The sequence below is a fragment of the Gallinula chloropus genome (assembly GCF_964237585.1).
Source record: "Gallinula chloropus genome assembly, chromosome: 3".
NCBI lineage: Eukaryota > Metazoa > Chordata > Aves > Gruiformes > Rallidae > Gallinula > Gallinula chloropus.
In genome coordinates this window covers 122066243-122092237 of record NC_140087.1, presented here as the reverse complement: position 1 = coordinate 122092237, position 25995 = coordinate 122066243, and the positions used below count along the sequence as shown (strand labels likewise).

Sequence of the window (25995 nt, the reverse complement as noted above, 5' to 3'; positions counted from 1 at the left end):
GAAACCCCCAAGCGTGGTGCCCAGTGAGGGGCTTCCACTCCACCAGCAGTCACACTGCAAGACTCCAGCTGGTGGGGAGGGGGAAGTGTGCAGCTGTGTGTGGGTACACGGATGGACAGATGTCTGCTCTTGAGTGCAGGGACAAAGGCCAGCATCAGTCAGGTCCCAGTCCACCTCCAAAGGTACCGCTGGCCTGAGGGAGAATCATAGAATCACAGGGGTTGGAAGGAACCTCGAGAGATCATCAGGTCCCACCCCCTGCCCAAGCAGGGTCCCTAGGACAGGGGCTGGGATCTCTCCAGAGAAGGAGACTCCACACCCCCTGGGCAGCCTGTCCCAGGGCTCCCTCACCCTCACTGGGAAGAAGTTCTTCCCCACACTGGGGGGAACTCCCTGGGCTCCAGCTTGAGCCCATCGCCCCTTGTCCTGTCCCCACAGACACTGAGCAGAGGCTGCCCATGGCCCCCTGGGTCCCACCCTTCAGCTCTTGATCCCCAGTGATCAGATCCCCTCTCAGGCTCTTCTCTGCAGGCTGAACAGCCCCAGCTCCCTCAGCCTTTCCTCCCAGGGGAGATGCTCCAGCCCCTTCAGCATCTCTGTCCCTCCTCTGGACTCTCTCCAGGAGATCCCTGGCTGGTTGATCCCAGGGAGCCCAGTGGACTCTGGTACAGGAACATGAGTGGAGCTGGTGGGCAAACTGCTGTTGCCAAAGGGCAGAGCTGCAGCCCAACGGCCCCTCTGGTCTGGACAGACAGACCCCTCCCTGGCTGGGCCTGGCCTGTGCTGCTTTGACGTGCTGCACGTCCCTGCACTGAGCTGCAGTCGCCTCAGCACGTGTCCCAGCTCTGACCACACACAGACTGCTCGGTACAGGCTGGGAGTCACACACAAGGGTGTAAAACCCGCTGCAGGTTAGAGCACAGGAGTCGACCGCTGGGGTTTTGGAGTCGGGGCTACAAAGGATCCGAGGCCAATTATACTCCAACAGAAAAGGAAATACTGGAAAGGAAAGGAAATAGTTGGATTCCTTCTTAGCCAGGGGTGGGGCATTCATTCCTCACACCCTTCCCCTGCTGCACCGTGGGGTCCCACCCAGGGCAGACAGTCCTTCAGAACTTCTCCAATGCCCATCCTTTCTGTCAGGGCACCATCTCCTCACCACTGGCCTCAGCACAGCTCCCTTCTGTGGGGTGGTCACGGTGGGGCCCAGTGGCAGGGGGGCACTGGGGACCCTGATCACTCAGAACAGGGGTAAGAGAAGCAGGTTAGGGAGGTTTCCAGCCAAGAGCCCCAAACCCTGCCTGTCCCCTGCTGCCCTTCACCCCAGTCACAGGCTGCTGCTTTCCCAGCACCCCTTGAGCCCGGGACAGGATTCGGGTGCTCGGTGGGGGTGCACAGGGCTGTGCTGTCTGGCTCAGCTCTGGCATGGGCAGCTGATGCCAAGTTTCACTTTCTCTCTCTCTGCTAAAAACCCAGCTGCATTTCCAGGAAGGCTTACATTGTCCTTTCTGCCACAGCCTTTTATCAGGCACAAGGACTTTTATGTCCAGGGACGGTGGGCTGGGCTGAGACCAGCGAGCTGAGAGACAGTAGCACCTGGCTGATGAGCTCTGGGGCTGGGGCAGCCGGGGTTGGGCACCGAGCAGGGGTCTTGTCAAGTCTCTGTGTCATGGTTCATGTGTTTTCCCATCGCTTGAGAGGCACCAGGGAAGGAGAAAAGGGGCTTTAGGGCAGCAGGTGAATTGTCTGTGCTCTGAGCGTGGGATGGAGGAAGCGGCCTCTGCCCGCCAGGGCGTTTGCAGGAGCTCAGTGGGGCTGGTGTGCACTGGATGGGTTGAGCTGAGAGGGAAGGAAGGAGGCAGGAGGGTGAGGAGAGGAGCCAGTGGGGAAGGAGTTGGTGTCTGGGGGGGCTTTGGGGGCAGCTGGATGTCTGCAGAGGTGCAAAGCTGCCTCTGAGAGCTGTGGGAGGGCAGGATGGGGAGTGAGGCCTTTGCAGGGCCTGTTCCCTGCTCCCTACAACCAGGGATGATCCTGCCTGCCCCACGCACCACCCAGCCCCTCAGAGGGTCAGGAGGAGTGTGCTGGCCTGAAGCCCCACCGTGCTGGGGGGGTCTGCAGGGCTGTGCATGCTCCTGGTGCTGCTTGCATCCCTGCTCTGGAGACAGGAAACCCGGCTGGGATGTGTGGGAGAGGGAGTGGGAGGTGGGATGGGAGAGGGAGCGGGAGGTGGGAAGGCAGCCCTGTGGGTACTCCCAGGGCCATCCATGCTCCATGGGATCATCCCAGGATCCACCTTTCCCACGGGATGCTGTCAGGTTATTGGGGTGTGGAGGCGATGGGTGCTGGGGCGCAGTCCTTGGGCTGGTGGCACGGGCAGCTTGGGTAGTGGTGCCGACCTCCTGCACTGCTCCTTAGACACTGGGGCAGCACTGGGGTAAGGAGTGGCATTCGTGGGACATCCTGCTCTGTCCCCAAGCCTGGGAGGAGAGATTTTCCTCTTCCTTTCCATGGGGGTGGGATTCTCCTCTCCCAGCCTCTCCTATGGTCAAACCTCACCACCCAAAGTCCCTGGAGCAGCCTCTCCAAGGCACGAGCACCCCCAGAGCCCAGTTCCCCTCTGGCAGGGCTGGGGAAAGCAGTCCTGAGGGGCTGTTCTGGTGAAGCTGGGTGCAGGCAGGCCCATGGCCACTTGTGCACGAGCTGCTGTGGGGGCTGAGCTGCTGGTGGGAGCCACCCCCCGCCGTGTTTCTCTCCCTCCCTTCGGGGGCTTCAGCTTCACCCTCAGCAGCGGTTGTGCGATTGGCGCGGTTCAACCCTGGCGTGGGGTAACTCAGCGGCAGCTGAACCAGCCCCTGCCAGTCTGCCCAGCTCTATAGGGAGCGTGATGCTGTGTGGTTGTGGTGGTTTAGTCCTGGCTGGAGGCCAGAAGCCCACCAAAGACAGTCTATCCCTCCCCTTTGTAGTTGGACGGGGTGAAAATACATATTGTAAGGCTTAAGAATCAGTGCAAGGACCCGCTCCACCATGGGTGTCTCCAGGGGCTGCAGGGGCATCTTTCTCTCTGGCACCTGGGGCACCTCCTCCTCTGCCTTCCCCGGCCTTGGTGTCTGCACAGCTCGTTACATCTTCTCACTCCCTTCTCTGGGGGCAAAATGCATCTGCTTGCGTCTTAATCTGCCCTATATGTGATTCCCAGAGGCGCTGTGACCATTGCCAGTTGGCTTGGCCCTGGTCAGCAGCAACTTTGGCCTTGAATTGGCTGAGGTTTACACTCTGGGGCCTGCAGAGAATTCCAGCAGCTCCTCACAGCAGCCATTTTCTGCAGCCCCCATTCTCTCCCAGCACCCAGCTACGCAAAACTGAGAGCCAGAGCCCATTCCCATGGTCCCAGCGTGATGAGTTGTGCAACATCCTTGTCTCTAGCTTGTAGAGAGGTGGATGTGAGGGATGGACCACTCGGAGGGTGAGGAATTGGTGGGATGGTCGCGCTCAGAGAGTAGCAGTCAACGGCTCAATGTCCAGTTGGAGGCCAGCGAGGAGCTGTGTTCCTCAGGGATGGAGAGGGGCTGGGGGGCAGGAATCCTTCCTGGGGAGGAGGGGGCGGCTCTGGCACAGGGTGCCCAGAGAAGCTGGGGCTGCCCCTGGGTCCCTGTCAGGGCTCAAGGTTGGGTTGGATGGGGCTTGGGGCACCCTGGGCTGGGGTGGGGTGACCCTGCCCATGGTAGGAGGCACTGGGGTCTGAGGGCCCTGCTCACCCAAAACAGGGGTAAGAGAAGCAGGTTAGGGAGGTTTCCAGCCAAGAGCCCCAAACCCTGCCTGTCCCCTGCTGCCCTTCACCCCAGTCACAGGCTGCTGCTTTCCCAGCTCCCCTTGATTCCGGGACAGGATTCGGGTGCTCGGTGGGGGTGCACAGGGCTGTGCTGTCTGGCTCAGCTCTGGCACAGGCAGCTGATGCCAAGTTTCACTTTCTCTCTCTCTGCCAAAAACCCAGCTGCATTTCCAGGAAGGCTTACATTGTCCTTTCTGCCACAGCCCTGTAATCAGGCACGAGGACTTTTATGTCCAGGGACGGTGGGCTGGGCTGAGACCAGCGAGCTGAGAGACAGTAGGACCTGGCTGATGAGCACTGGGGCTGGGGCAGCCGGGGTTGGGCACCGAGCCCCAAACCCTGCCTGTCCCCTGCTGCCCTTCTCCCCGGTCATAGCTACCTTCTTACACAACTCTGGCACAGGCAGCTGATGCCAAGTTTCACTTTCACTGCTAAAAAAAAAATTCTGGCTTTCCAGGAAGGCTTGCATCGTCCTTTCTGCCACAGCCCCGTTATCAGGGGGGAGGACATAAAAAGGGACGGTGGGCTGGGTTGAGACCAGCGAGCTGAGAGCGCCCGAGGGAGACGGTAGGACCTGGCTGATGAGCTCTGGGGCTGGGGCAGCCGGGGTTGGGCACCGAGCAGGGGTCTTGTCAAGTCTCTGTGTCGTGGTTCATGTGTTTTCCCATCGCTTGAGAGGCACCAGGGAAGGAGAAAAGGGGCTTTAGGGCAGCAGGTGAATTGTCTGTGCTCTGAGTGTGGGATGGAGGAAGCGGCCTCTGCCCGCCAGGGCGTTTGCAGGAGCTCAGTGGGGCTGGTGTGCGCTGGAAGGGTCGAGCTGAGAGGGAATGAAGGAGGCAGGAGGGTGAGGAGAGGAGGTGGTGGGGAAGGAGTTGGTGTCTGGGGGGGCTTTGGGGGCAGCTGGATGTTTGCAGAGGTGCAAAGCTGCCTCTGAGAGCTGCGGGAGGGCAGGATGGGGAGTGAGGCCTTTGCAGGGCCTGTTCCCTGCTCCCCCCATCCAGGGATGATCCTGCCTGCCCCACGCACCACCCAGCCCCTCAGAGGGTCAGGAGGGGTGTGCTGGCCTGAAGCCCCACCGTGCTGGGGGGGTCTGCAGGGCTGTGCATGCTCCTGGTGCTGCTTGCATCCCTGCTCTGGAGACAGGAAACCCGGCTGGGATGTGTGGGAGGGAGACCGGGAGGTGGGATGGGAGAGGGAGTGGGAGGTGGGATGGGAGAGGGAGCGGGAGGTGGGAAGGCAGCCCTGCAGTTGGTCTCAGGGCCTCAGAAGCAGAAACGGATAATTTGGGCAGCATGCCAGGATCCAGCTTTCCCAAGCAGCTCCCCCCACCCCTCCCTTCTCAGCAGACTGCACTTTAGTCAGGATTGGGCTCCCTTCTTCCCCCCACTGTGGCACGGGGGGGGGGGGGGGGGGGGGCAGAGACTGGGGAATGGGGGTTTTCAGTCTGTTCCTCCTGATCTGTCTTCCTTCTTAGCTGGGGGGGTGGCATTCCACACACACCCCCTTCCCCTGCTGCACCGTGGGGTCCCACCCCTGGCAGACAGTCCTCCTCAAACTTCTGCAGCATGAGTCCTCTCTGTTGGGGCACCATCTCCTCCCCACAGGCCTCAGCACGGCTCCTTCCATGGGGTGCTGACCTTCGGGCCCAGACTGCTCCGGCCTGGTCCCCCCCAGGGTCATAAGTCCCCTGGCAACCTGCTGTGTCATGGGTCAGTCTCTCCACAGGCCGTAGATGGTCTCTGCTCCCTGTCCTCATCCATGGGCTGTGAGGGGACACACATTCCACCATGGTCTTCTCCACAGGCTGCAGGGGAATCTCTCTCCAGCACCTGGAGGGCCTCATTCTTCACCCCTCCTTCTTCCCTGGCCTTGGTGTCTGTACAGCTTCTGATTTCTCACTCCCTTCTCTGGGGGCAAAATGCAGCTACCTGTGGATTTTTTTCTCCTCACTGTGTTTCCCAGAGGCTCTGTGACCATCACTGATGGGCTCAGCCTTGGTCAGCAACAACTCCGGCCTTGAGCCGGCTGGTGTTTGCTCTGTGGGGCCTGCAGAGAGCTGCTGGCTGCTCCTTGCAGCAGCCCCCCCTGCAGCCCCCCTGCTCCACCAGCACCCAGCCACGCAAAACTGTGACATTTGTTCTTGGGTGGAAACCTTGCACAACGTTACTGCTCCGTGTAGATGGGAATGCTGAGCAGGGGGTGGCTGCGGGTGCCAGCGGGGACCCCTGGGTGAGGGGAGAAGGGACCCGTGTTGGGTCTTTGCACGCACACCCCCTTTTCCTGGCTCAGGGTTCCATGGGAACCAGCTCAGTGTCCCAGTTCCCAGTGGATGGAAGTCCTGAAGCTCTCAGCTCACTTTTAAGTGGCACCATCGTGTTTCCCATCGTTCCCTCGGGTGCCAGAGCCCATTCCCATAGTTCGAGCATGAGGAGTTGTGCAACATCCTTGTCTCTAGCTTGTAGAGAGGTGGATGTGAGGGATGGACCACTCAGTGGGTGAGGAATTGGCTGGATGTTCACGCTCAGAGAGTTGCTGTCAGTGGCTCAATGTCAAATTGGAGGCCAGTGAGGAGCCGTGTTGCTCAGGGATGGAGAGGGGCTGGGAGGCAGGAATCCTTCCCGTGAAGGGGAGGCCCTGGCACAGGGTGCCCAGAGAAGCTGAGGTTGCCCCTGGGTCCCTGTCGGGGCTCATGGCCGGGTTGGATGGGGCTTGTGGTACCCTGGGCAGGGGTGGGGTGACCCTGCCCATGGCATCGTGCACTGGGGGGCAGAGGGCCCTGTCCACCCAAACCAGTCTGGGGTTTGTGCAGAGGATGGCTGGTGTCACTCCCCAGGGCACAGAGATTGTTCTGGATCAACCTGCAAAGCCCTTTGACTCCTTGGTGTGGAATGGAACTCCCCTGGCTGCCCCACAGCCCTGCAATTGCGGCTGCAAACCTGGGCTAACGGGTGGGTGGGACAGCAGGAAGCTTTTGTTCTTCTGTGGAAACCTTGCACAACGTTACTAGTCCATGTAGATGGGAATGCTGTGCAGGGGGGTGGCTGTGAGTGCCAGAGGGGACCCCTGAGTGAGGGGAGAAGGTGCTCATGGTGAGTCTCTGCAAGCACACCCCCTTTTCCTGGCTCAGGGGGCAATGGGAACTTGCCCAGTCTCCCAGTTCCCAGTGAATGGAAATCCTCGAGCCCTCAGCTCGCTTTTCAGTGGCAGCACCAGGATTCCCATCATTCCCTCGGGTGCCAGAGCCCATTCCCATAGTTCCAGTGTGATGAGTTGTGCAACATCCTTGTCTCTAGCTTGTAGAGAGGTGGATGTGAGGGATGGACCACTCGGAGGGTGAGGAATTGGTGGGATGGTCGCGCTCAGAGAGTAGCGGTCAACGGCTCAATGTCCAGTTGGAGGCCAGCGAGGAGCTGTGTTCCTCAGGGATGGAGAGGGGCTGGGGGGCAGGAATCCTTCCTGGGGAGGGGGGGGCGGCTCTGGCACAGGGTGCCCAGAGAAGCTGGGGCTGCCCCTGGGTCCCTGTCAGGGCTCAAGGTTGGGTTGGATGGGGCTTGGGGCACCCTGGGCTGGGGTGGGGTGACCCTGCCCATGGTAGGAGGCACTGGGGTCTGAGGGCCCTGCTCACCCAAAACAGGGGTAAGAGAAGCAGGTTAGGGAGGTTTCCAGCCAAGAGCCCCAAACCCTGCCTGTCCCCTGCTGCCCTTCACCCCAGTCACAGGCTGCTGCTTTCCCAGCACCCCTTGAGAACGGGACAGGATTCGGGTGCTCGGTGGGGGTGCACAGGGCTGTGCTGTCTGGCTCAGCTCTGGCACGGGCAGCTGATGCCAAGTTTCACTTTCTCTCTCTCTGCTAAAAAGCCAGCTGTATTTCCAGGAATGCTTACATTGTCCTTTCTGCCACAACCCTATAATCAGGCACAAGGACTTTTATGTCCAGGGACGGTGGGCTGGGCTGAGACCAGCGAGCTGAGAGACAGTAGGACCTGGCTGATGAGCACTGGGGCTGGGGCAGCCGGGGTTGGGCACCGAGCAGGGGTCTTGTCAAGTCTCTGTGTCGTGGTTCATGTGTTTTCCCATCGCTTGAGAGACACCAGGGAAGGAGAAAAGGGGCTTTAGGGCAGCAGGTGAATTGTCTGTGCTCTGAGCGTGGGATGGAGGAAGCGGCCTCTGCCCGCCAGGGCGTTTGCAGGAGCTCAGTGGGGCTGGTGTGCACTGGATGGGTTGAGCTGAGAGGGAAGGAAGGAGGCAGGAGGGTGAGGAGAGGAGGTGGTGGGGAAGGAGTCGGTGTCTGGGGGGCTTTGGGGGCAGCTGGATGTCTGCAGAGGTGCAAAGCTGCCTCCGAGAGCTGTGGGAGGGCAGGACGGGGAGCGAGGCCTTTGCAGGGCCTGTTCCCTGCTCCCCCCATCCGGGGATGATCCTGCCTGCCCCACGCACCACCCAGCCCCTCAGAGGGTCAGGAGGGGTGTGCTGGCCTGGAACCCCATCGTGCTGGGGGGGTCTGCAGGACTGTGCATGCTCCTGGTGCTGCTTGCATCCCTGCTCTGGAGACAGGAAACCTGGCTGGGATGTGTGGGAGAGAGACCGGGAGGTGGGATGGGAGAGGGGGTGGAGGTGGGATGGGAGAGGGAGCGGGAGGTGGGAAGGCAGCCCTGCGGGTACTCCCAGGGCCATCCATGCTCCATGGGATCATCCCAGTAGCCACCTTTCCCACGGGATGCTGTCAGGTTATTGGGGTGTGGAGGCGATGGGTGCTGGGGCGCAGTCCTTGGGCTGGTGGCACGGGCAGCTTGGGTAGTGGTGCCTACGTCCTGCACTGCTCCTTAGACACTGGGGCAGCACTGGGGTAAGGAGTGGCATTCGTGGGACATCCTGCTCTGTCCCCAAGCCTGGGAGGAGAGATTTTCCTTTTCCTTTCCATGGGGGGGGGATTCTCCTCTCCCAGCCTCTCCTACAGTCAAACCTCACCACCCAAAGTCCCTGGAGCAGCCTCTCCAAGGCAGGAGCATCCCCAGAGCCCAGTTCCCCTCTGGCAGGGCTGGGGAAAGCACTCCTGAGGGGGCTGTTCTTGTGAAGCTGGGTGCAGGCAGGCCCATGGCCACTTGTGCCACGGGCCTTACGCTTCCCTCTTCCACCTCTGAGGAGGAAAGCGATCCCGAGTTACTGTGTCAGCAGCTTCGGGGTTCTCTGTGTGCACAGACACAGTTGCATCTGGCTTCTTCCGTATCCTTGAAGAAAGCTGAAGTGTGCTGGGGCTTCAGAGCGTGCCAGGGTGCTGGTTCAGGGTCTGGCTGGGCTGGTGTTCCCCACTCAGCCGTGTGGTGCCGCTTTGGGCATCTGAGGCTGAAACAGCGTCAGTAACGGGGTAACGGGTGAGGAGCCAGGAGGGGACAGAGCTGGGACCCGAGTGGGCCGTGTCGTCACGCCGTGCGATCAGAGCTGGGTGGAAGGAGCACACAGCTCTCCTGCGCTCGCTAAACTCTCCTCATCTCCACCCAGGAGTTCTTCTGGCTTCTGCTTTTCCACTTCTCCACCCCGTCCCACTGGCAGGAGAGCACGAGCTGCTGTGGGGGCTGAGCTGCTGGTGGGAGCCACCCCCCGCCGTGTTTCTCTCCCTCCCTTCGGGGGCTTCAGCTTCACCCTCAGCAGCGGTTGTGCGATTGGCGCGGTTCAACCCTGGCGTGGGGTAACTCAGCGGCAGCTGAACCAGCCCCTGCCAGTCTGCCCAGCTCTATAGGGAGCGTGATGCTGTGTGGTTGTGGTGGTTTAGTCCTGGCTGGAGGCCAGAAGCCCACCAAAGACAGTCTATCCCTCCCCTTTGTAGTTGGAGAGGGGTGAAAATACATATTGTAAGGCTTAAGAATCAGTGCAAGGACCCGCTCCACCATGGGTGTCTCCAGGGGCTGCAGGGGCATCTTTCTCTCTGGCACCTGGGGCACCTCCTCCTCTGCCTTCCCCGGCCTTGGTGTCTGCACAGCTCGTTACATCTTCTCACTCCCTTCTCTGGGGGCAAAATGCATCTGCTTGCGTCTTAATCTGCCCTATATGTGATTCCCAGAGGCGCTGTGACCATTGCCAGTTGGCTTGGCCCTGGTCAGCAGCAACTTTGGCCTTGAATTGGCTGAGGTTTACACTCTGGGGCCTGCAGAGAATTCCAGCAGCTCCTCACAGCAGCCATTTTCTGCAGCCCCCATTCTCTCCCAGCACCCAGCTACGCAAAACTGCGACAGTGGTACAGGATATCCCTCAGCCAGAGGTACGGGGTATCCCTTGGCTAATGGTATTGGGTATCTCTCAGCCAGAGGAACGGGGTGTCCTTTGGCCAGCGGTGTGGGACATCCCTTGGCCAGTGGGTATCGTCCATCCTGGACGTGTGTCCCCAGCTCCTTGGGCACTTCCTCCTTGGCAGGGCACACGAGCTGGAAAGTCCTTGGCTCAGTATAAGCCTGACTGAGCAAGAACTGAAGCATTAGTGTGTCACCAATGTTAGTCCCACCCTAAATACCAGGCACAACTGCTGCAAGGAAGGAAATGAACTCTGTCCCAGCACCCCAGTTGGGTCCTGAGGGAGGATCCCTGTTCTGGAAGATCCTTTAAAAATCAGAGTCAGATTGAACTTTGACTTGATGGCTGGGCTTGGCCTTCCTCCCCAGGATGGCGTTATGGGGTACAGACACTACAGTCCTGACCTGAGGCACCTTCTGGGCACCTTCTGCTGTGTGCAGGAGTTTGGGACTTTAGAAATTGTCCCTGGGCTACCATACACCATGGGTATGTGGGTTTAGGTCCCAGTTGAACCCCCTGGGCTGGTCACCACCCAAAACAGGCCCGGAGGAGTCTTTGCTGGCTGTGGGATCATCACTGGTGGAGACGTGCTGTCCCGAAAGTGGGACCCTTACCCGGTGTGCAGCAGGACAGGCTCCACTGCTCCCTGGAATGGATCCTCCATGTCAGTGGGTTGCCATCTCCTGACTGTTTGGTCATCCTTTAGGATTCTGGGCTTTTCATTCCTGGTGTTTCTCCTCCTGAACTCCTGAGGTGGTCCTTGTCTTCTTCTTAACACTCCAGGTCTGTTGTCTCGGCTGAGCTGGGGCCCTGGGCTGCCTGTGTCGTCTGGCAAGTCGAGCATCTGACCAAGAGGAGCATCTGCTGTGAGGTGAGACACATCAGCCCCCACATCTGTCGAGCATATTGTCTAAATCTTCACTGGAAAAGCTGATTGCTAAAGGCTCTGAAAGGGTCTGAGAGCCCAGCCCCAAGCACCTGGGATCAATACCTGTGCTGGTAAGGGCCTTGGGTAGTTGGTGGGACAAAACCTGCATGCATGGGGGAGTTCTGTGCTCAGAATGAATCTCTTTGGTACCCAACTGCATTGAGACAGGGACAGTTACCAGGTTTGTAGGACAGTGTTAAAAAATGGTATGTCGTGGTTTTTGCCCCAGCTGAGAGCCGAGCACCAGGCAGCCACTTGTTCTTTAAAAGGGGGGGAGGAGGGAAGTTGAGGTTGGGGGAAGAGGGAAGGGAAAGGAAAAAACCCATAACCAAGGAACCAAAATCTCAAGGGTTGGGATAAGGAGAGATTAGTGGAATAGCAGAGAGAGATACAACAATAGTAACAGGACTTTATAGTAAAATTTATGAAACTGGTGACACACAATACAGTTTCTCACTGAACTGCACAGCCCAGAGCTGACCTCAAAAACTGGACCATCCCCAAAACCACGCATCCTGGAGCCCCCTGCTCCTCCCCCCACCATCCCCCCAATATACTGAGCATGACGTAACTGGCATGGAATACCCCCTCTGGCCGGTTCTTTCGGGGAGGATCATGGAGAGGGCCATCTTGGCAGCTATGATGCAGCACATGTGTGATGGCCAGGGGATCAGGCCCAGTCATCATGGGTTTACAAAAGGTAGATCCTGTCAAACTAACCTGATCATCTTCTGTGACAAGGTGACCCGCTGAATGGACAAGGGGAAGGCTGTGGATGTGTCTACCTGGACTTCAGGAAAGCCTTTGACACGGTTTCTCACAGCACTCTGACTGAGAAACTGGCTGCCACTCAGCTGGGTTAAAAAGTGGCTGGATGGCCGGGCCCAAAGGATGGTGGAGAATGGAACCAAATCCAGCTGGAGGCCGGTCACGAGTGGCACCCCCAGGGCTCAGTGCTGGGTCCAGTTTTGTTCAAATCTTTATGATTGAATGTTCCCCCAGTCAGTTTGCAGATGACACTAAGCTGGGAGGAAGTGTAGGGAGGCTCTTCAGAGGGATCTGAACAGGCTGGAGCCATGGGCTGAGCCCAAGGGGATGAAGTTTAACAAGGCCAAGTGCAGAGTGCTGCACATGGAACATGACAACCCCATGCAGCGCTACAGGCTGGGGGAGACTGTCTGGGGAGCTGTCAGACAGAGAAGGACCTGGGGGTGTTGGGTGGCTGCAGGCTGAACATGAGCCAGCAGTGTGCCCAGGGGCCAGGAAAGCCAAGGGCATCCTGGCTTGTGTCAGACACAGTGTGGCCAGTAGGGCTGGGGAGGGGATTGTGCCCCTGGGCTGGGCACTGGGGAGGCTGCAGCTCCAGTGCTGGGTCCTGTTCTGGGTTCCGAAAAGGTGGTTGTAGTGAGGTGGGGGTTGGTCTCTTCTCCCTGGTAGCCAGTGACAAGAGAGGGGAAAAGGGCCTGAAGTTACATCAGGAACAAGTTAGGTGGGCTATTAGGAATGATTTCTGTACTCAAAGGGCTGTCAGATACTGGCCCAGGCTGCCCAGGGAGTGCCTGAGTCACCATCCCTGGAGGTGTATAAATGAAGAGTAGATAATGTACTTGGTGACATGGTCTGGTGTTGGGCCTAGTAGGGCTGGAGAGACGGTTGGACATAATGATCATGCAGGTCTTTTCCAACCAAAATGATTCCATGATTCTATGAAATAAAGTCTGTTTTCCTCTTCCACAGCCAGGATTCAAAGGCAGACATGCTAGAGGATGATGAAAAGAGCAATCTTGCTAAAAACCTACTGGCAGAAGCATGTGAGAAGGAAGGACTGGATGCTAGATACTGGCTCCCCACACTGTCTGAGGTACTGGGAGTCAAGTCCACAGAAGCCCTAAAACATCTGCAATATGAAGACTACCTTAAGCTGGAGTGCAAAGTACAGCACTCCTGGGAAACAAATGCGTTCCGAAAACTCCTGAAACTAACAGACACCAAAGAAAGTTTGGAGGAGCTGCAGAAGAAGCGCTTGGAGATGGCAAAGCAGAGACAAGAAGAGGCCAAGCGCATCCTGGAGGAGCTGAAAGCCATGCACAACAGCCACAAGCACAGCGATGACGCTGTAAAACAGAAAGAGGAGGCTCTGTGGCAAGCCATGGAGATTCCCAAAGAGTACTGGGCCCCACCGGAGAAGCCCTTGGCGCAGGTGCTGGAGAGCATCCAGAAGCAGCTGGAGCAGCAGGAGTCCTCAGTGGGCAAAGGTGAGAATGTCCCTGACACAGAGGTCCTGAGGCGGGCGTCGGGGGGGCTGGCCCTGCAAGGCATTTACAGAACCAGCAACATGGAGGATGTGCTGGCAAAGCGAGACCAGCTCATCAGGGTGCCCGACGGATTGAAGCTCGCTGGTCCAGAGCAAGGGTCGCTGCTTGAGAGGAAGGAGTTCTCCTCCTCGGAAGCAGAAGCCACTTTCACCAAGTCCATGGAGCAGCTGGGCTTCAGCATCAGCGTTTCTGCCAAGGCTGGGTTCTGGGGGTTTAATGCTGAAGCTGGTGTAGATCACAGCAAATCCTCAAAGTCAGAGGACACCCACCAGTCCCGCTCTGAGAAGAGCTACATTTGCACCACCAAGTACCAGTACATCCCTCTGGCCTCCTGCTACTTCCAAAAGCATCAGCTTCGCCTCTCGGATGTCGCCCTGCGGGAGCTGCAAGAGCTCGAGCAGCTTCTGAGCATCACCCCGGAAGCAGACAGGCCCAACATGCTGAAGAGCAGGTGCGGCAGCTTCTTCAGCAGGTTCGGGTCCCACGCAAACCAGGGTCCCCTCCACTTTGGGGGGATCTTCTGGTGGAAAGCATCTACGGAAGGATTCAGAGCTGAGCAGCGGGAAGAGATGAAGCGTCAGGCATCGGAAGCGCTGAACAGCTACGTCAGGGCCAGCTTCAGCAGCTTCATTTTCAGTGCTGGAGTGGGCGTGGATGTTTCCAAATCCAGCTCATTGGCTTCTTCTCAGGCAAGAGATGGAACAAGTGCCCACACAGCAGTTCAGCTCTACGTGACCAACACAGGGGGCCCATCAGAGACGGATTCTCTTCCTCAGTGGAGACTGGGGCTTGTAGCTAATAACACAACGTGGTGTGTTATCGACCGAGGCTTCCAGCTGATCCCAGTGTGGGATATAATCCTGTCCAATCACAGCAGTGATTTTAAGTCCATCTATCAAATGAGTAGCAGCCTCAGGGCTGCGTATGAAGCGCTGACGAATCACCATGTCGGCACCATGTTTGGAGAGGACCTGGTCAGTGCAGTGGAAGAGGCCAAAGCGTTCATGGAGAGTGTGAAGTCCTGGGAGGCGATGGTGGATGAAAGAAAACTGCTCACCTTGATAGATCTCAAACAGGAGCTGAATGAAAGAACCAAAAACCACAGTGTTTGGATCAACGTGTGCCTGTCGGACAAAGCGCTGCAGGAGTTCCTGGCCAATACCGTTGTGTATTGCACGAGGTCACCCCCAGCAAACATCACCTACATCAGGTCTCTGTTCAGGAGCCTCCTCGATCCTCATATCTACTCTGTCAAGGACTTCCCCAGGTCTTCCTTCATTATGCAGTGGGTCTTCCATACTGACCATGAGCTTCCTGAAACTCCCAATATTTCTGAGCTTGAAGATCTCACCAAGACGATGCTGCAAATGAAGGAGCACATCCAGGAAGTCACCTATGCACCAGAAACCTCTGCATCTGCCGTTCACGAAGCAAAGATAAAAGCCACCTTGACCACAAGCCTAGCTCTTTATTCCTTACTGCAGTTTCTCCAGGAAAGGGCTCAGAAAGACATAGAACTGTTGGTGCTCTTAATTACAACCAGCACAGGCTACCAGGTGGAAAGCAACACTTTCCAGCACCTCCTTGGATACCCAGAAATTAACTTCATGATAAATGAAATGCAAACAGGGCATCAGGAGTATCTGAGCCTGAAGGAGCAAGATGTTTACAGAGCCCAGGCCTTCCTGCTGCATCTGGGTCTAACTGTAACACCCAAACATGGAGAGGTGTCCTTTGAGCAGAAGAATAAGCGTTTAGCTTTCATGGAAGATCAGATGAAAGACTTATGGTCCACAGAGATAAAAACTCTCCTCGGGAAGCACGGTGCCTGCAAAGACTGGGAAAGGCTGGAAAGGGACTTGAATTCCCTCATCAGTGGGTGCTTGGATGAAACATGTGATGATCAGAAGAAAAAGAGTATCATCAAGGACATGGAAGACACTTTTCAAGGAACGGAGCCTCCCAGTCGGTCCCAACCCGCATCAGATGGCAGCAAATCCAGAGCAACCCCGGTCACTGCAAACCAAGAGTTCCTCCACTTGCTTAAGCGCCTCGGCCTAGAAAGTCACTACCCAAGAAAGATGGGGACAGAAGATTTCCACATCATCTACAAGACATCTTTACACGACAGCCAGCCCAGCAGGGAAAAGGAGCTACCCTTTTACTTCTTGCAAAAGCTACTGACTGTGGATTATCGGGTGAGGTACCTGACTTGCAAGGACAAGAGCACCCCAGAAGCTGCACGCGTGCCCAACATCACACCGCAAGAGCATGAAGCCTCGGATTCTTTTGACGACTTCTTCACTGATTTGGAGGAAGAAGCCCGTGGATCTGCAGCCCAGGAGAGTCACGTGCACCCCATGGACCTGCAGATGGCAATTTTTCATTGTGCCGATGATTTCATGAGACAGTACATTTCAACCAAGCTTGCTTTCTGCCAGTTTGCACTACCTCTGCTGGTACCGAACCCGTGCACTTCCCAGATAGAGTACCCCCTCTGGGCCCTCAGCCAAATCAAAAAGAGCTGGAGAGTGGCTGAAAAGGTAGGAGAGGAGACCAGGATTACCAGCTACAAAAACAAACTCATGTACCAGGCAGAGACACCCATCGTGTCCTTCATTCGGATCGGCAGTTCTCCCTCCTCTTCCAAGTCTCAGATCCTGAATGCCCTGCTGAGCAAACAAAAACACGACACCTTTTTCCACCGACACTGCAAAGGCAGCACCAAAGACTGTCTGCTGATGAAAGGTGTTGTGGAGATCTCCTGGTACTGTCCCCGCGGTAGCGACGACGACAGCTTTGGCTGCTGTGTTGCTTTCTGTAACCTGCACGGAGATGCACGGGACCATGAGGAACAGCTGCAGTTTCTACAGGAGATATCTGCTGTGAACGTGGTTCTTGTCTGCGAGACTGATCAGAGTGACAAGAAAGGGGTGAAAATTTTACGTAACCTGTGGCAGTCCCAAAGGCCTTTGGTCTGTCTGTTCAGTGAAAAAGAGAACGTTCCAGCTGGCCGATCCAGTCAAAACATTAAAATCGGGATCAAGAACAGAAATGAGGCAGAACTGATGGCTGAGCTGACAAGAACAATCAGGGATCTCCTGGAAGGGTCTAACACGCGTTTCAGCCTCGATGCCTGCCTGGACAACGCTCGCAAGCACGGGTTCTTAGTCGATGAAGATACACAGGAGTGTGTGAGAGCCAAAGAAAAGGCAAAGGAGCTGGTGAAGCTTCTGAAGAAAGAGAAGTTGTTTGAGATCAAAGCCCAGCTGCTGCCTCTTCAAGGAAAACTCTGGTACACGTGGTGCAAAAGGGACAAAGAACTCACTCGCCTGCAGGAAAAGAGGAACAAGAGCATCGAGCATCATCGGAGTAAAATTGAATCAGAGAAGTCGGCAATAAGAAGGAAGCAACTGGACAAAGCATTCCCCCTCAATCAGCTGATGAGATCAGTCCTCAGCTTTCTCCAGAAACAGCCAGTGGATACCAAGAAATACTTCCTGCAGTGGATGAAGGTCTTCATGGATGACCTGACCTCCGATCGCCTTGATGAACTGAAGAGACAATATCACCAGTTATGGTCTCAAATCCTGGCAATAAAGAAAAACAATGAGCAAACCAACCTGAAACCCATATTGCTGAGGAAGTTAGATGCCCTCTCTGATGAAATCAACGATTCCTCCATTGGCCTTGAGCATGTTTTGAGAGAGGTAGGGCAGATTTATGAAGCTCTGGAATCAATGAACTCAAAGGATAACTGTATTGCCAAGCTACCTGAGATTGCAGCTGATCTGATGGTTTCAGGGTATCCCATTGAGCTGATGGATGGTGATGCTTCTTACGTACCGTTGCGATGGGTTGCAGCAATCTTTGACAAATTAGTTGAGAAGCTGGGGGACAAACGAGTATTTGTTCTTTCAGTGCTTGGCATCCAGAGCACAGGGAAGTCAACCCTGTTGAATGCCATGTTTGGCCTTCAGTTTAACGTCAGTGCAGGGAGATGCACCCGGGGAGCGTTTATGCAGCTACTTAAAGTGGACGAGAAGCTGCAGCAGGATGTGGACTTTGATTACATGCTTGTGGTTGACACAGAGGGGCTTCGTGCCATAGAGATGGTCAATAAGCAGTCCCTTAATCATGACAACGAGCTGGCCACCTTTGTCATTGGCATCGGCAACATGACTCTGATCAACATCTTTGGAGAAAACCCTTCGGAAATGCAGGATGTCCTGCAGATTGCTGTGCAGGCTTTCCTGAGGATGAAGCAAGTACATCTGTCTCCAAGCTGCCTGTTTGTGCACCAGAATGTGGGAGAAATAACCGCCAAGGAACAGAACATGGAAGGACGACGACGTCTGCAGGAAAAGCTGGATGAAATGACCTTGACAGCCGCCCAGCAGGAATTCTGTGACGTTTCCTGCTTCAGCGACGTCATCCGCTTTGACGTGAACACCCACATTCATTACTTTGCTCACCTGTGGGAAGGAAACCCCCCAATGGCACCACCCAATCCCACCTACAGCCAGAATGTCCAGGAACTAAAGAGCAGAATTCTCCAGGCTGCCCAGAAGGAGTCTCAGGGCAGTATTTTGAGGCTCTCGAGCTTGAGTGTCCGCATTAGTGACCTCTGGAATGCTTTGCTGAATGAAAACTTCATTTTCAGCTTCAAGAACTCAGTGGAGATTGCTGTGTACAAGAGACTGGAAACCGCCTTTAGCCAGTGGAGCTGGCAGCTGAGGAGTCACATCCTGGACTTGCAAATGAAACTGGACAATAGAATTCGGAATGGGGACTTGCAGCAAGTCACCAGGGAATACCTTGAGAAACAAGTGCAAGAGACAAGCGACACCATCATGAAAGCCCTGGAGAAGTATTTCAGCGAGGACAAAGACTGCGAGATACTGGTCCAGTGGAAAACCAGCACGGAACTGAAGCTGAAAGAGCTAAAAGAATCTCTTCTTCTGGAAACGAGAAAGAAGTGTGAGAATCTCATTGAACTAAAGAAGAACCAGAGTAAACTGGATGAAAGGAAGTCAGATTATGAAAACGAGCTCCTGAAGAGGAGCCGGGAGCTGGCTCTGTCTCTAAAAGGCCAGAGACTCAGTGATAGAGAACTGAAAGCCAACTTCCTTTCTCTCTGGGCAAGATGGATTGCTGAAGTCTCCGCTACTGCTCTGCCTCTGGAACAGGTTGATATTGATGTGGAAATAGAAGATGTCCTTCTAGATCACTTTAAGGAGCCCAACTTGCATGAACGAATCAGGACATTTCCCAAATACAGAACATTTTCTGTTGACTTTGAGAGACATGTTGCCAAGAAAAAACACAGTGGATTCTTGCAAGAGAACATTGATAAAGTATTGTCATGGTTTCAATGGAATGGGGATGACGCTGATAAGAACCGCATAATCCACATCACCGATAAGATCATAGAGCGTGTAAAAGCAAACATTGATAGGAAGGAAAAGGAGAAAAGGGATTACAGTCGAAGTTTTATTCACGAAATATTAAATGAAGTGCAGAAAGGTATGAACTTGGTCCCTAGCAATGCAAAATACAGTTTAAATATGGATTACAGGATAGATCTGTCAGTGTTCCTGTGCAGAAGAGCAGCAGAAAGGTTTAAAGCCATGCACGAGGCATTCAGAAAAGCAAATGATCCAACCGTCTACCTGGCAAGCAAGAAAGAAGATTTCTTGAAGTGTTTCCAGATTTCCTGCCAGGGAGCCACTTCTATCACCACATTTGCTGTTTTCCTGTGTGACAAGATCAGTCCAGCTCTTCACCATGCGGTCTATGAGAAGGCAGCTCTTGACATAGCTCGAGACATGAAGGCTAAAGTCCCAGATTTCAGAGGCAATAGATCCTCTCTGGAAACTTGCATACTGAGATACCTGGCAGAAGAAGAAGACTTTGAGAAATTCAAGAAGTACCTCAGTCAGCCAGGAGAGTTTTTGCAGAGTTACATTGAGATGCGTGTTCGTGGGTACTGTTTGGATGAGAACAGGAGGCTGGAGAAGTTCTTAGATGACTCCCTTAACCACCACTATGAGAGCATCCAGAAAGCTGTTATTACGTCAACCAACATTGTCAAAGACAGACAAGACAGAGATGACAAAATCTCTCTTTGGCTGGATGAGTTTTGCAGCGCTCTTGGAGAGGTGCTAAACCTGCCCAGAAGGGACCTGAAGGGCATTGAGCATCAGGAGATAACAGACATAGAGTTCCTGAAGAATGCCGTGATGGAAGCACTGACTCCCCTGAAAGACAAGGCAGAGTTTGCTGGAGCTGATCTGAGCTCGTTTGAAAGGCAGCCTCACACAATCCTGGCTGAGCAGTTTGCAGGGTGCTTGGAGCAGTGTCCCTTCTGTGGGGCTGTTTGCACAAACACCATGCCCAATCATGATGGAGATCACCAGCTTCGCTTCCATCGTCCGGAAGTTTTGAGGGGACGGCATTGGCATAACACAAACCATCTGGTCATTGATTTTTGTTCCAGTTCGGTTGCAAGCGACTGTTCATTCCTGATCAATTCAGGCACATGGATCTCCTACAAGAGATACCGGGATGCAGGACCTCCCTATTCCAATTGGAAGATTACTCCTGATGAATCCATACAAAAGTACTGGAAATGGTTTGTGTGTCATTTCAGGTCAGACATAGAAAATCTGTACAATGGGAAATTTCAAGGCAGAGGAGAAATCCCTGCTCAATGGGAGAATATCAGGAAGCAGGAAGCACTGGATGACCTGGAGAAGCTTTAGGCTCAGTTGATATGAAGGAAGAAACGCAACTGCTTTGCCTTTTAGAACAGAGGAGAAATCTATCTGCAAATTATCATTGTTATAGTGATTATGTGAAGAAAGCCGTATCTAATCGCTTAGGGAGCTGTGTGAAACAAAGTGTGCTATTCCTGCCATCGCTCTGAAACCACCGCTGCCTGGAAAGACAATGCTTACGTACAGCTGACACGGCTGCTGGACGAGCCTTGGACTTACCTGACTGCTGGATACGTGCAGCACTTCCCAAGGAACACGTGGAACTGCCCCTCTTGGACCACCCGTGGCACACGCTAATCGGGGTGGCTCTAGAGCTCTTCAGAAGATTCTCTGGCTCCAGGTGGTGGAGGGACTGTACCTTCTCAAGAGACCAAAGGAATTGAGTGTTTGCCTGGCCAAAAATCAGTGCAACTCCCTGGTGGAAAACCATTATGCTGGGGGACAGCTGCAGTGATGCCACGTGTCCCAACATCATCTAGTTGTAAGAATAACAAATTAAAGAATGGGACCGATCCCCAGCTTGAGCTGCCAAGTTTGGTAATTATAATGAAAAACGATACAGGTGCCTTAAAATGAGGAGATTTAATGTAAATTCTACAGCCCTAAATTGGAACTTGTGTTTTGTCATGTGCTTTAGGATACCTAATTCCTGGAGAGCAGATATTCAATCACTCACACCCTCCACCAGGAATTCTACAGACCCCTTGGAGGACAATACATAAAACGGGACTAAACCCCCTAGTAGTACAGGCAATGGCTTCTCATGGCTTTGCAAGGTGGTTCCTCCCATGGCTTCCAGTGGGTGAACAGGAACAACCTGGAGTTAATGTATCTGCCAGCCTGGAGTTATTCCCAAGGGGTGCAAGAGATGCTCTCCGTGGATTACAGATAAAGGTTTCTTCCTTAAGTGCCAGAGACAGGGTCAGAGAGCGTTAGAGGTGCTGCTTGCCAAGGAAGGAGGGGTGTGCACGGCAATAAATCAAAGCTGTTGTGCAGAGAGACACCAAGAGAAGGAAATTCAAACAGGTTTAGATAATGTGTGGAAGGAAACAAAAGCTCTTCCCCAAGCAGCTGAAGGTGATACATCGTGGAGGTTTAAAGAGGTTTGGAATAAGCTTACTTCCTGGCTCCCAAGCTTTGCTACGCTCATTTTTGCCTTGATTATTATAATAGGTATTTTAGATTTAGTTCCTTGTGTGGTGATTCAGTGCTCTCTGTGCTGTTGTGAACGGAGCACTATAACATCCTAGGGTTGGAGAAGAAATAAAATAGGACATCAAGTAGAGACAGGCAAATAGTTTTCAAAATGATTAAAAGAGAATAGTATAATTTGAGATTAGAAAAGAATTTGTAAGGATAATGAAAAGGGGGGATTGATTGAATCATACATCATAATACTATTGAGATTGATATAGGTATAGCTTAAGAGAAAATTAATTAATATAGCTTTTATAGAAGGAGAATAGAAAGTATTTGGGTGGTTTGGGTGTGAGGGGACTGTGGCTACAGCCGTTGGAGCTGTTTTGCTGGAGCAGCTACAAAATTTACCCGTACCAGTGGAACAGCCTTGGAGACAAAGCAAGAGAAAACAGGGAAGGCATAAATAATGGGACCAAGGACCAATGAAGAGACAGAGTGTGTCTTGTTTTCAGCTAAAAGCAGTTCCTAACTTGTTTGAGGCTGGAATGGGGTTTGGAGACTCAGGAGAAAACTGTAAAGAGCAGGTGCAGAAGGAAAATGGAAGAAGCTGACTGAGAGGAAGACGACCAGCCTTCATCCCAGACTCCCCCGGCCTGGTCCCCTGCAAACTCACAGGTGCCCCAGCAAACCTGCTGAGCCGTGGATCAATCTCTCCACAGGCCGTAGATGGTCTCTGCTCCCTGTCCTCATCCATGGGCTGTGAGGGGACACCGGCTCCACCATGGTCTTCACCACCAGCTGCAGGGGAATCTCTCTTTCCGCATTCTTCAACCCCCCCCTCTCCTTCGGGCCTGGCCCTGGTGTCCGCGCAGCTTGTTACATCTTCTCCCTCCCTTCTCCGGGGGCAAAATGCCTCTGCCAGCAGTTTTTTCTCTCCTCTATGTGATCCCCAGAGGCGCTGTGACCATCCCCGATTGGCTCGGGCCTGGTCAGCAGCAACTTTGGCCTTGCATTGGCCGAGGTTTACAGTCTGGGGCCTGCAGAAACTCTTGCTGCTGCTTGCAGAAGCCATCTCAGCAGCACAGCTACGCAAACCCGACAGTTCCTCACAAGTTGACTTTCTTCTTGGCCGGGGGGACATTCGTTCCTCACACCTTTCCGCTGCTGCACCGTGGGGTCCCACCCACGGCAGACAGTCCTTCAGACCTTCTCCAACGGGAATCCTTTCCCACAGGGCTTCAGCTCTTCCCCAGCTGCCCCAGCGTGTGTCACTGCTATGGGTGCAGTCCTCAATCACAATGTCCCTCAGCCCCTCAGGGGACCCCCAGGGGTCTCGGCCTTTTCCATGGGCTGCGGGGGGACACCCTCTCCACCATGGGTTTCTCCAGGGGCTGCAGGGACACCTCCTCCCTCCCTCCCTTTCCCAAGCATTGGTGCCTGCACAGCTCCTCACATCTTCCCACTCCCTTCTCTGTGGGCACAAAGCGGCTGCTGGTGGTTTTTTCTCTCCTCACTGTGACTCCCAGAGGCTCTGTGACCATCACTGATGGGCTCAGCCTTGGTCAGCAACAACTCCGGCCTTGAGCCGGCTGGTGTTTGCTCTGTGGGGCCTGCAGAGAGCTGCTGGCTGCTCCTTGCAGCAGCCACCCCTGCAGCCCCCCTTTTCCACCAGAACCCAGCAAAGCAAATCTGTGACATTGGGTTTTCTTGTGTCTCCCTTTCCCCCTCCCTCAATTCCCCCACCCCCCCCCCCCAACTTAAAGCTCAAGTGGCTGCGTGATGCTCGGCTCTCGGCTGGGCCAAAACCTTGGCTGTGATATGTGTCCATCTGATTCGTGTTAATACGGGATAATTTTCGGGGCCATGGAGTGAGACTGGACACTTTTGTAGCCCTGTGTGGCCGGGGACAATGTCAATAGTTTCTGGCGGGAGAAGGGGGTTGAGTGCTGGGTGGAGCCGTCCTGCAGGTGTATTCCCGTTGCTTAGTCACCCGGTGTTGCAGTGAAACACCCGCGGGTGGCCCATGCGCAGTCACTGTTACCAGCCGAGCAGCTTCAGAGGGTGAAAGAACACCCACAAATCACAGAAAGAAGTGTCTGCTCTGCAACAGTGTATAAACATGAAACTGAAGAGGAGCAGAGTGGCGTGGGGGGCTCCCGGCACACCCAGTTCTGTCTGCACCGCAGAGCTGTTTGCTTGCTTTTATTTGCTTAGTAAAATGTTCAATTTGGTTAAAATCACATTTGGGACCAAGTCATTTATCACACCTCAGGTGCCAGAGTCCAGGTAACCAACCTCCAGGCCTGGAGCTACACAAGGGTGCCCAGGGCCCCAGCCAACCTGGCCTTGAACACCTCCAGGGACGGGGCACCCACCCCCTCTCTGGGCAGCCCCTTCCAGCCCCTCACCACTCTCTCTGCACAGAACTTCCCCCCAGTCTCTCCTCTCCCCCTTCCCTCCTCCAGCTTCACTCCAGCCCCTTGTCCTGCCAGGCTCTGCCCTTTAACAAGCCCATTCCCCTCCTGTTCCTGAGGTCCCTTCAGGGACGGGGAGGCTGCAGTGAGGTCCCCCCACAGCCTTCTCTTCTCCAGGCTGACCCAGCCCAGCTCCCTCAGCCTCTCTCCATGGGGAGCTGCTCCAGCCCTCTGAGCATCCCCGGGGCTCCTCTGACCCTTCTCCAACAGCCCCACATCTTCCTTGTGTTGGGCCCCAGCTCTGGACACAGGACTCCAGCTGGACAATCCCCTCCCTGTCCCTGCTGCCACCCCTCTGCTGATAGAGCCAGGATCCCAACGCCCTTCTGAGCTGCAAGAGCCACTGCTGGCTTGTGTGTAGTTTCTCGCTCACCAGAACCCCCAGGTCCTTCTCCTCAGGGCTGCTCTCCAGGAGCTCTTCTCCCAGTCTGTATCCATGTCTGGGATTCTTCCAGTGCAAGTGCAACACCTGACACTTCACAGTGTTGAACTCCATCAGGTTCACCCACCTTTCTAGCCTGTCAAGATCCCTTTGGATGGCTTCCTTCCTTCTGTTTTGTCAACCACCCCACTCAGCTTGGTGTCATCCCCAAGCTTGCTGAGGCTGCACTCAATCCCATCATCCATGTGATTGATAGAGATGTTCAAGAGCACCGGTCCCAAGCCAGACCCCTGGGGGACCCCGCTTGTCACCGGCCTCCACCTGGACACAGACCCATTGACCACCACTCTTTGGCAACGATGTTTTAACCAGTTTCTTATCCACTGGATGGTCCACCCATTAAACCCACATCTCTCAAATTTAGAGATAAGGAAGAGGTGAGGGACTGTGTCAAAGGTCTTGCACAAGTAGATGACAGCAGTTGCCTTCACTTTATCGACTGACGCTGTCACTGCATCCTTGTCTCTAGCTTGTAAAGATGGGGATTTGAGGGATGGACCACTTGGTGGGTGAGGAATTTGCTGGACAGTTGCACTCAGAGATTTGTGGTCAGCGGCTCAATGTCCAGTTAGAGGCCAGCGAGGAGCCGTGTTCCTCAGGGATGGGGAGGAGCTGGGTGGCAGAAATCCTTCACAGGGTGGGGGGAGGCCCTGGCACAGGGTGCCCAGAGAAGCTACTGTGGGATCCCTGTCAGGGTTCAAGGCCGGGTTGGATGGGGCTTGGGTCACCCTGGGCTGGGGGGGTTGTCCCTGCCCATGGCAGGTTGGAACTGGGGGCCCTGCTTACCCAGACCAGGGGTAAGAGGAGCAGGTTGGGGAGGTTTCCAGCTAAGAGTCCCAAGCCCTGCCCGTCCCCTGCTGCCCTTCACCCCAGTCACAGGCTGCTGCTTTCCCAGCACCCCTTGAGCCCGGGACAGGATTTGGGTGCTCGGTGGGGGTGCACAGGGCTGTGCTGTCTGGTTCAGCTCTGGCACAGGCAGCTGATGCCAAGTTTCATTTTCTCTCTGCTAAAAACCCAGCTGCATTTCCAGGAAGGCTTACATTGTCCTTTCTGCCACAAAACCATTATCAGGGGGGAGGACATAACAAGGGACGGTGGGCTGGGCTGAGACCAGCGAGCTGAGAGCGCCCGAGGGTGACGGTAGGACCTGGCTGATGAGCTCTGGGGCTGGGGCAGCCGGGGTTGGGCACCGAGCAGGGGTCTTGTTAAGTCTCTGTGTCGTGTTTCATGTGTTTTCCCATCGCTTGAGAGGCACCAGGGAAGGAGAAAAGGGGCTTTAGGGCAGCAGGTGAACTGTCTGTGCTCTGAGCGTGGGATGGAGGAAGCGGCCTCTGCCCGCCAGGGCGTTTGCAGGAGCTCGGTGGGGCCGGTGTGCGCTGGAAGGGTCGAGCTGAGAGGGAAGGAAGGAGGCAGGAGGGTGAGGAGAGGAGGTGGTGGGGAAGGAGTCGGTGTCTGGGGGGGCTTTGGGGGCAGCTGGATGTCTGCAGAGGTGCAAAGCTGCCTCTGAGAGCTGCGGGAGGGCAGGATGGGGAGTGAGGCCTTTGCAGGGCCTGTTCCCTGCTCCCCCCATCCAGGGATGATCCTGCCTGCCCCACGCACCACCCAGCCCCTCAGAGGGTCAGGAGGGGTGTGCTGGCCTGAAGCCCCACCGTGCTGTGGGGGTCTGCAGGGCTGTGCATGCTCCTGGTGCTGCTTGCATCCCTGCTCTGGAGACAGGAAACCTGGCTGGGATGTGTGGGAGGGAGACTGGGAGGTGGGATGGGAGAGGGAGCGGGAGGTGGGATGGGAGAGGGAGCGGGAGGTGGGA

General features: G+C 55.2%; 1 protein-coding gene across 1 annotated transcript; it reads left to right on the top strand.

The window, feature by feature from the left end:
- Positions 1-12794: 12794 nt before the first annotated feature.
- Positions 12795-21516, top strand: LOC311189534 (interferon-induced very large GTPase 1-like; the record flags this gene model as incomplete). Its single annotated transcript, XM_084261197.1, has 1 exon — positions 12795-21516. One exon carries the CDS (start codon positions 12795-12797, stop codon positions 20115-20117), a length of 7323 nt encoding a protein of 2440 aa, XP_084117323.1. The 3' UTR covers positions 20118-21516.
- Between the last annotated feature and the right edge of the window lie 4479 nt (positions 21517-25995).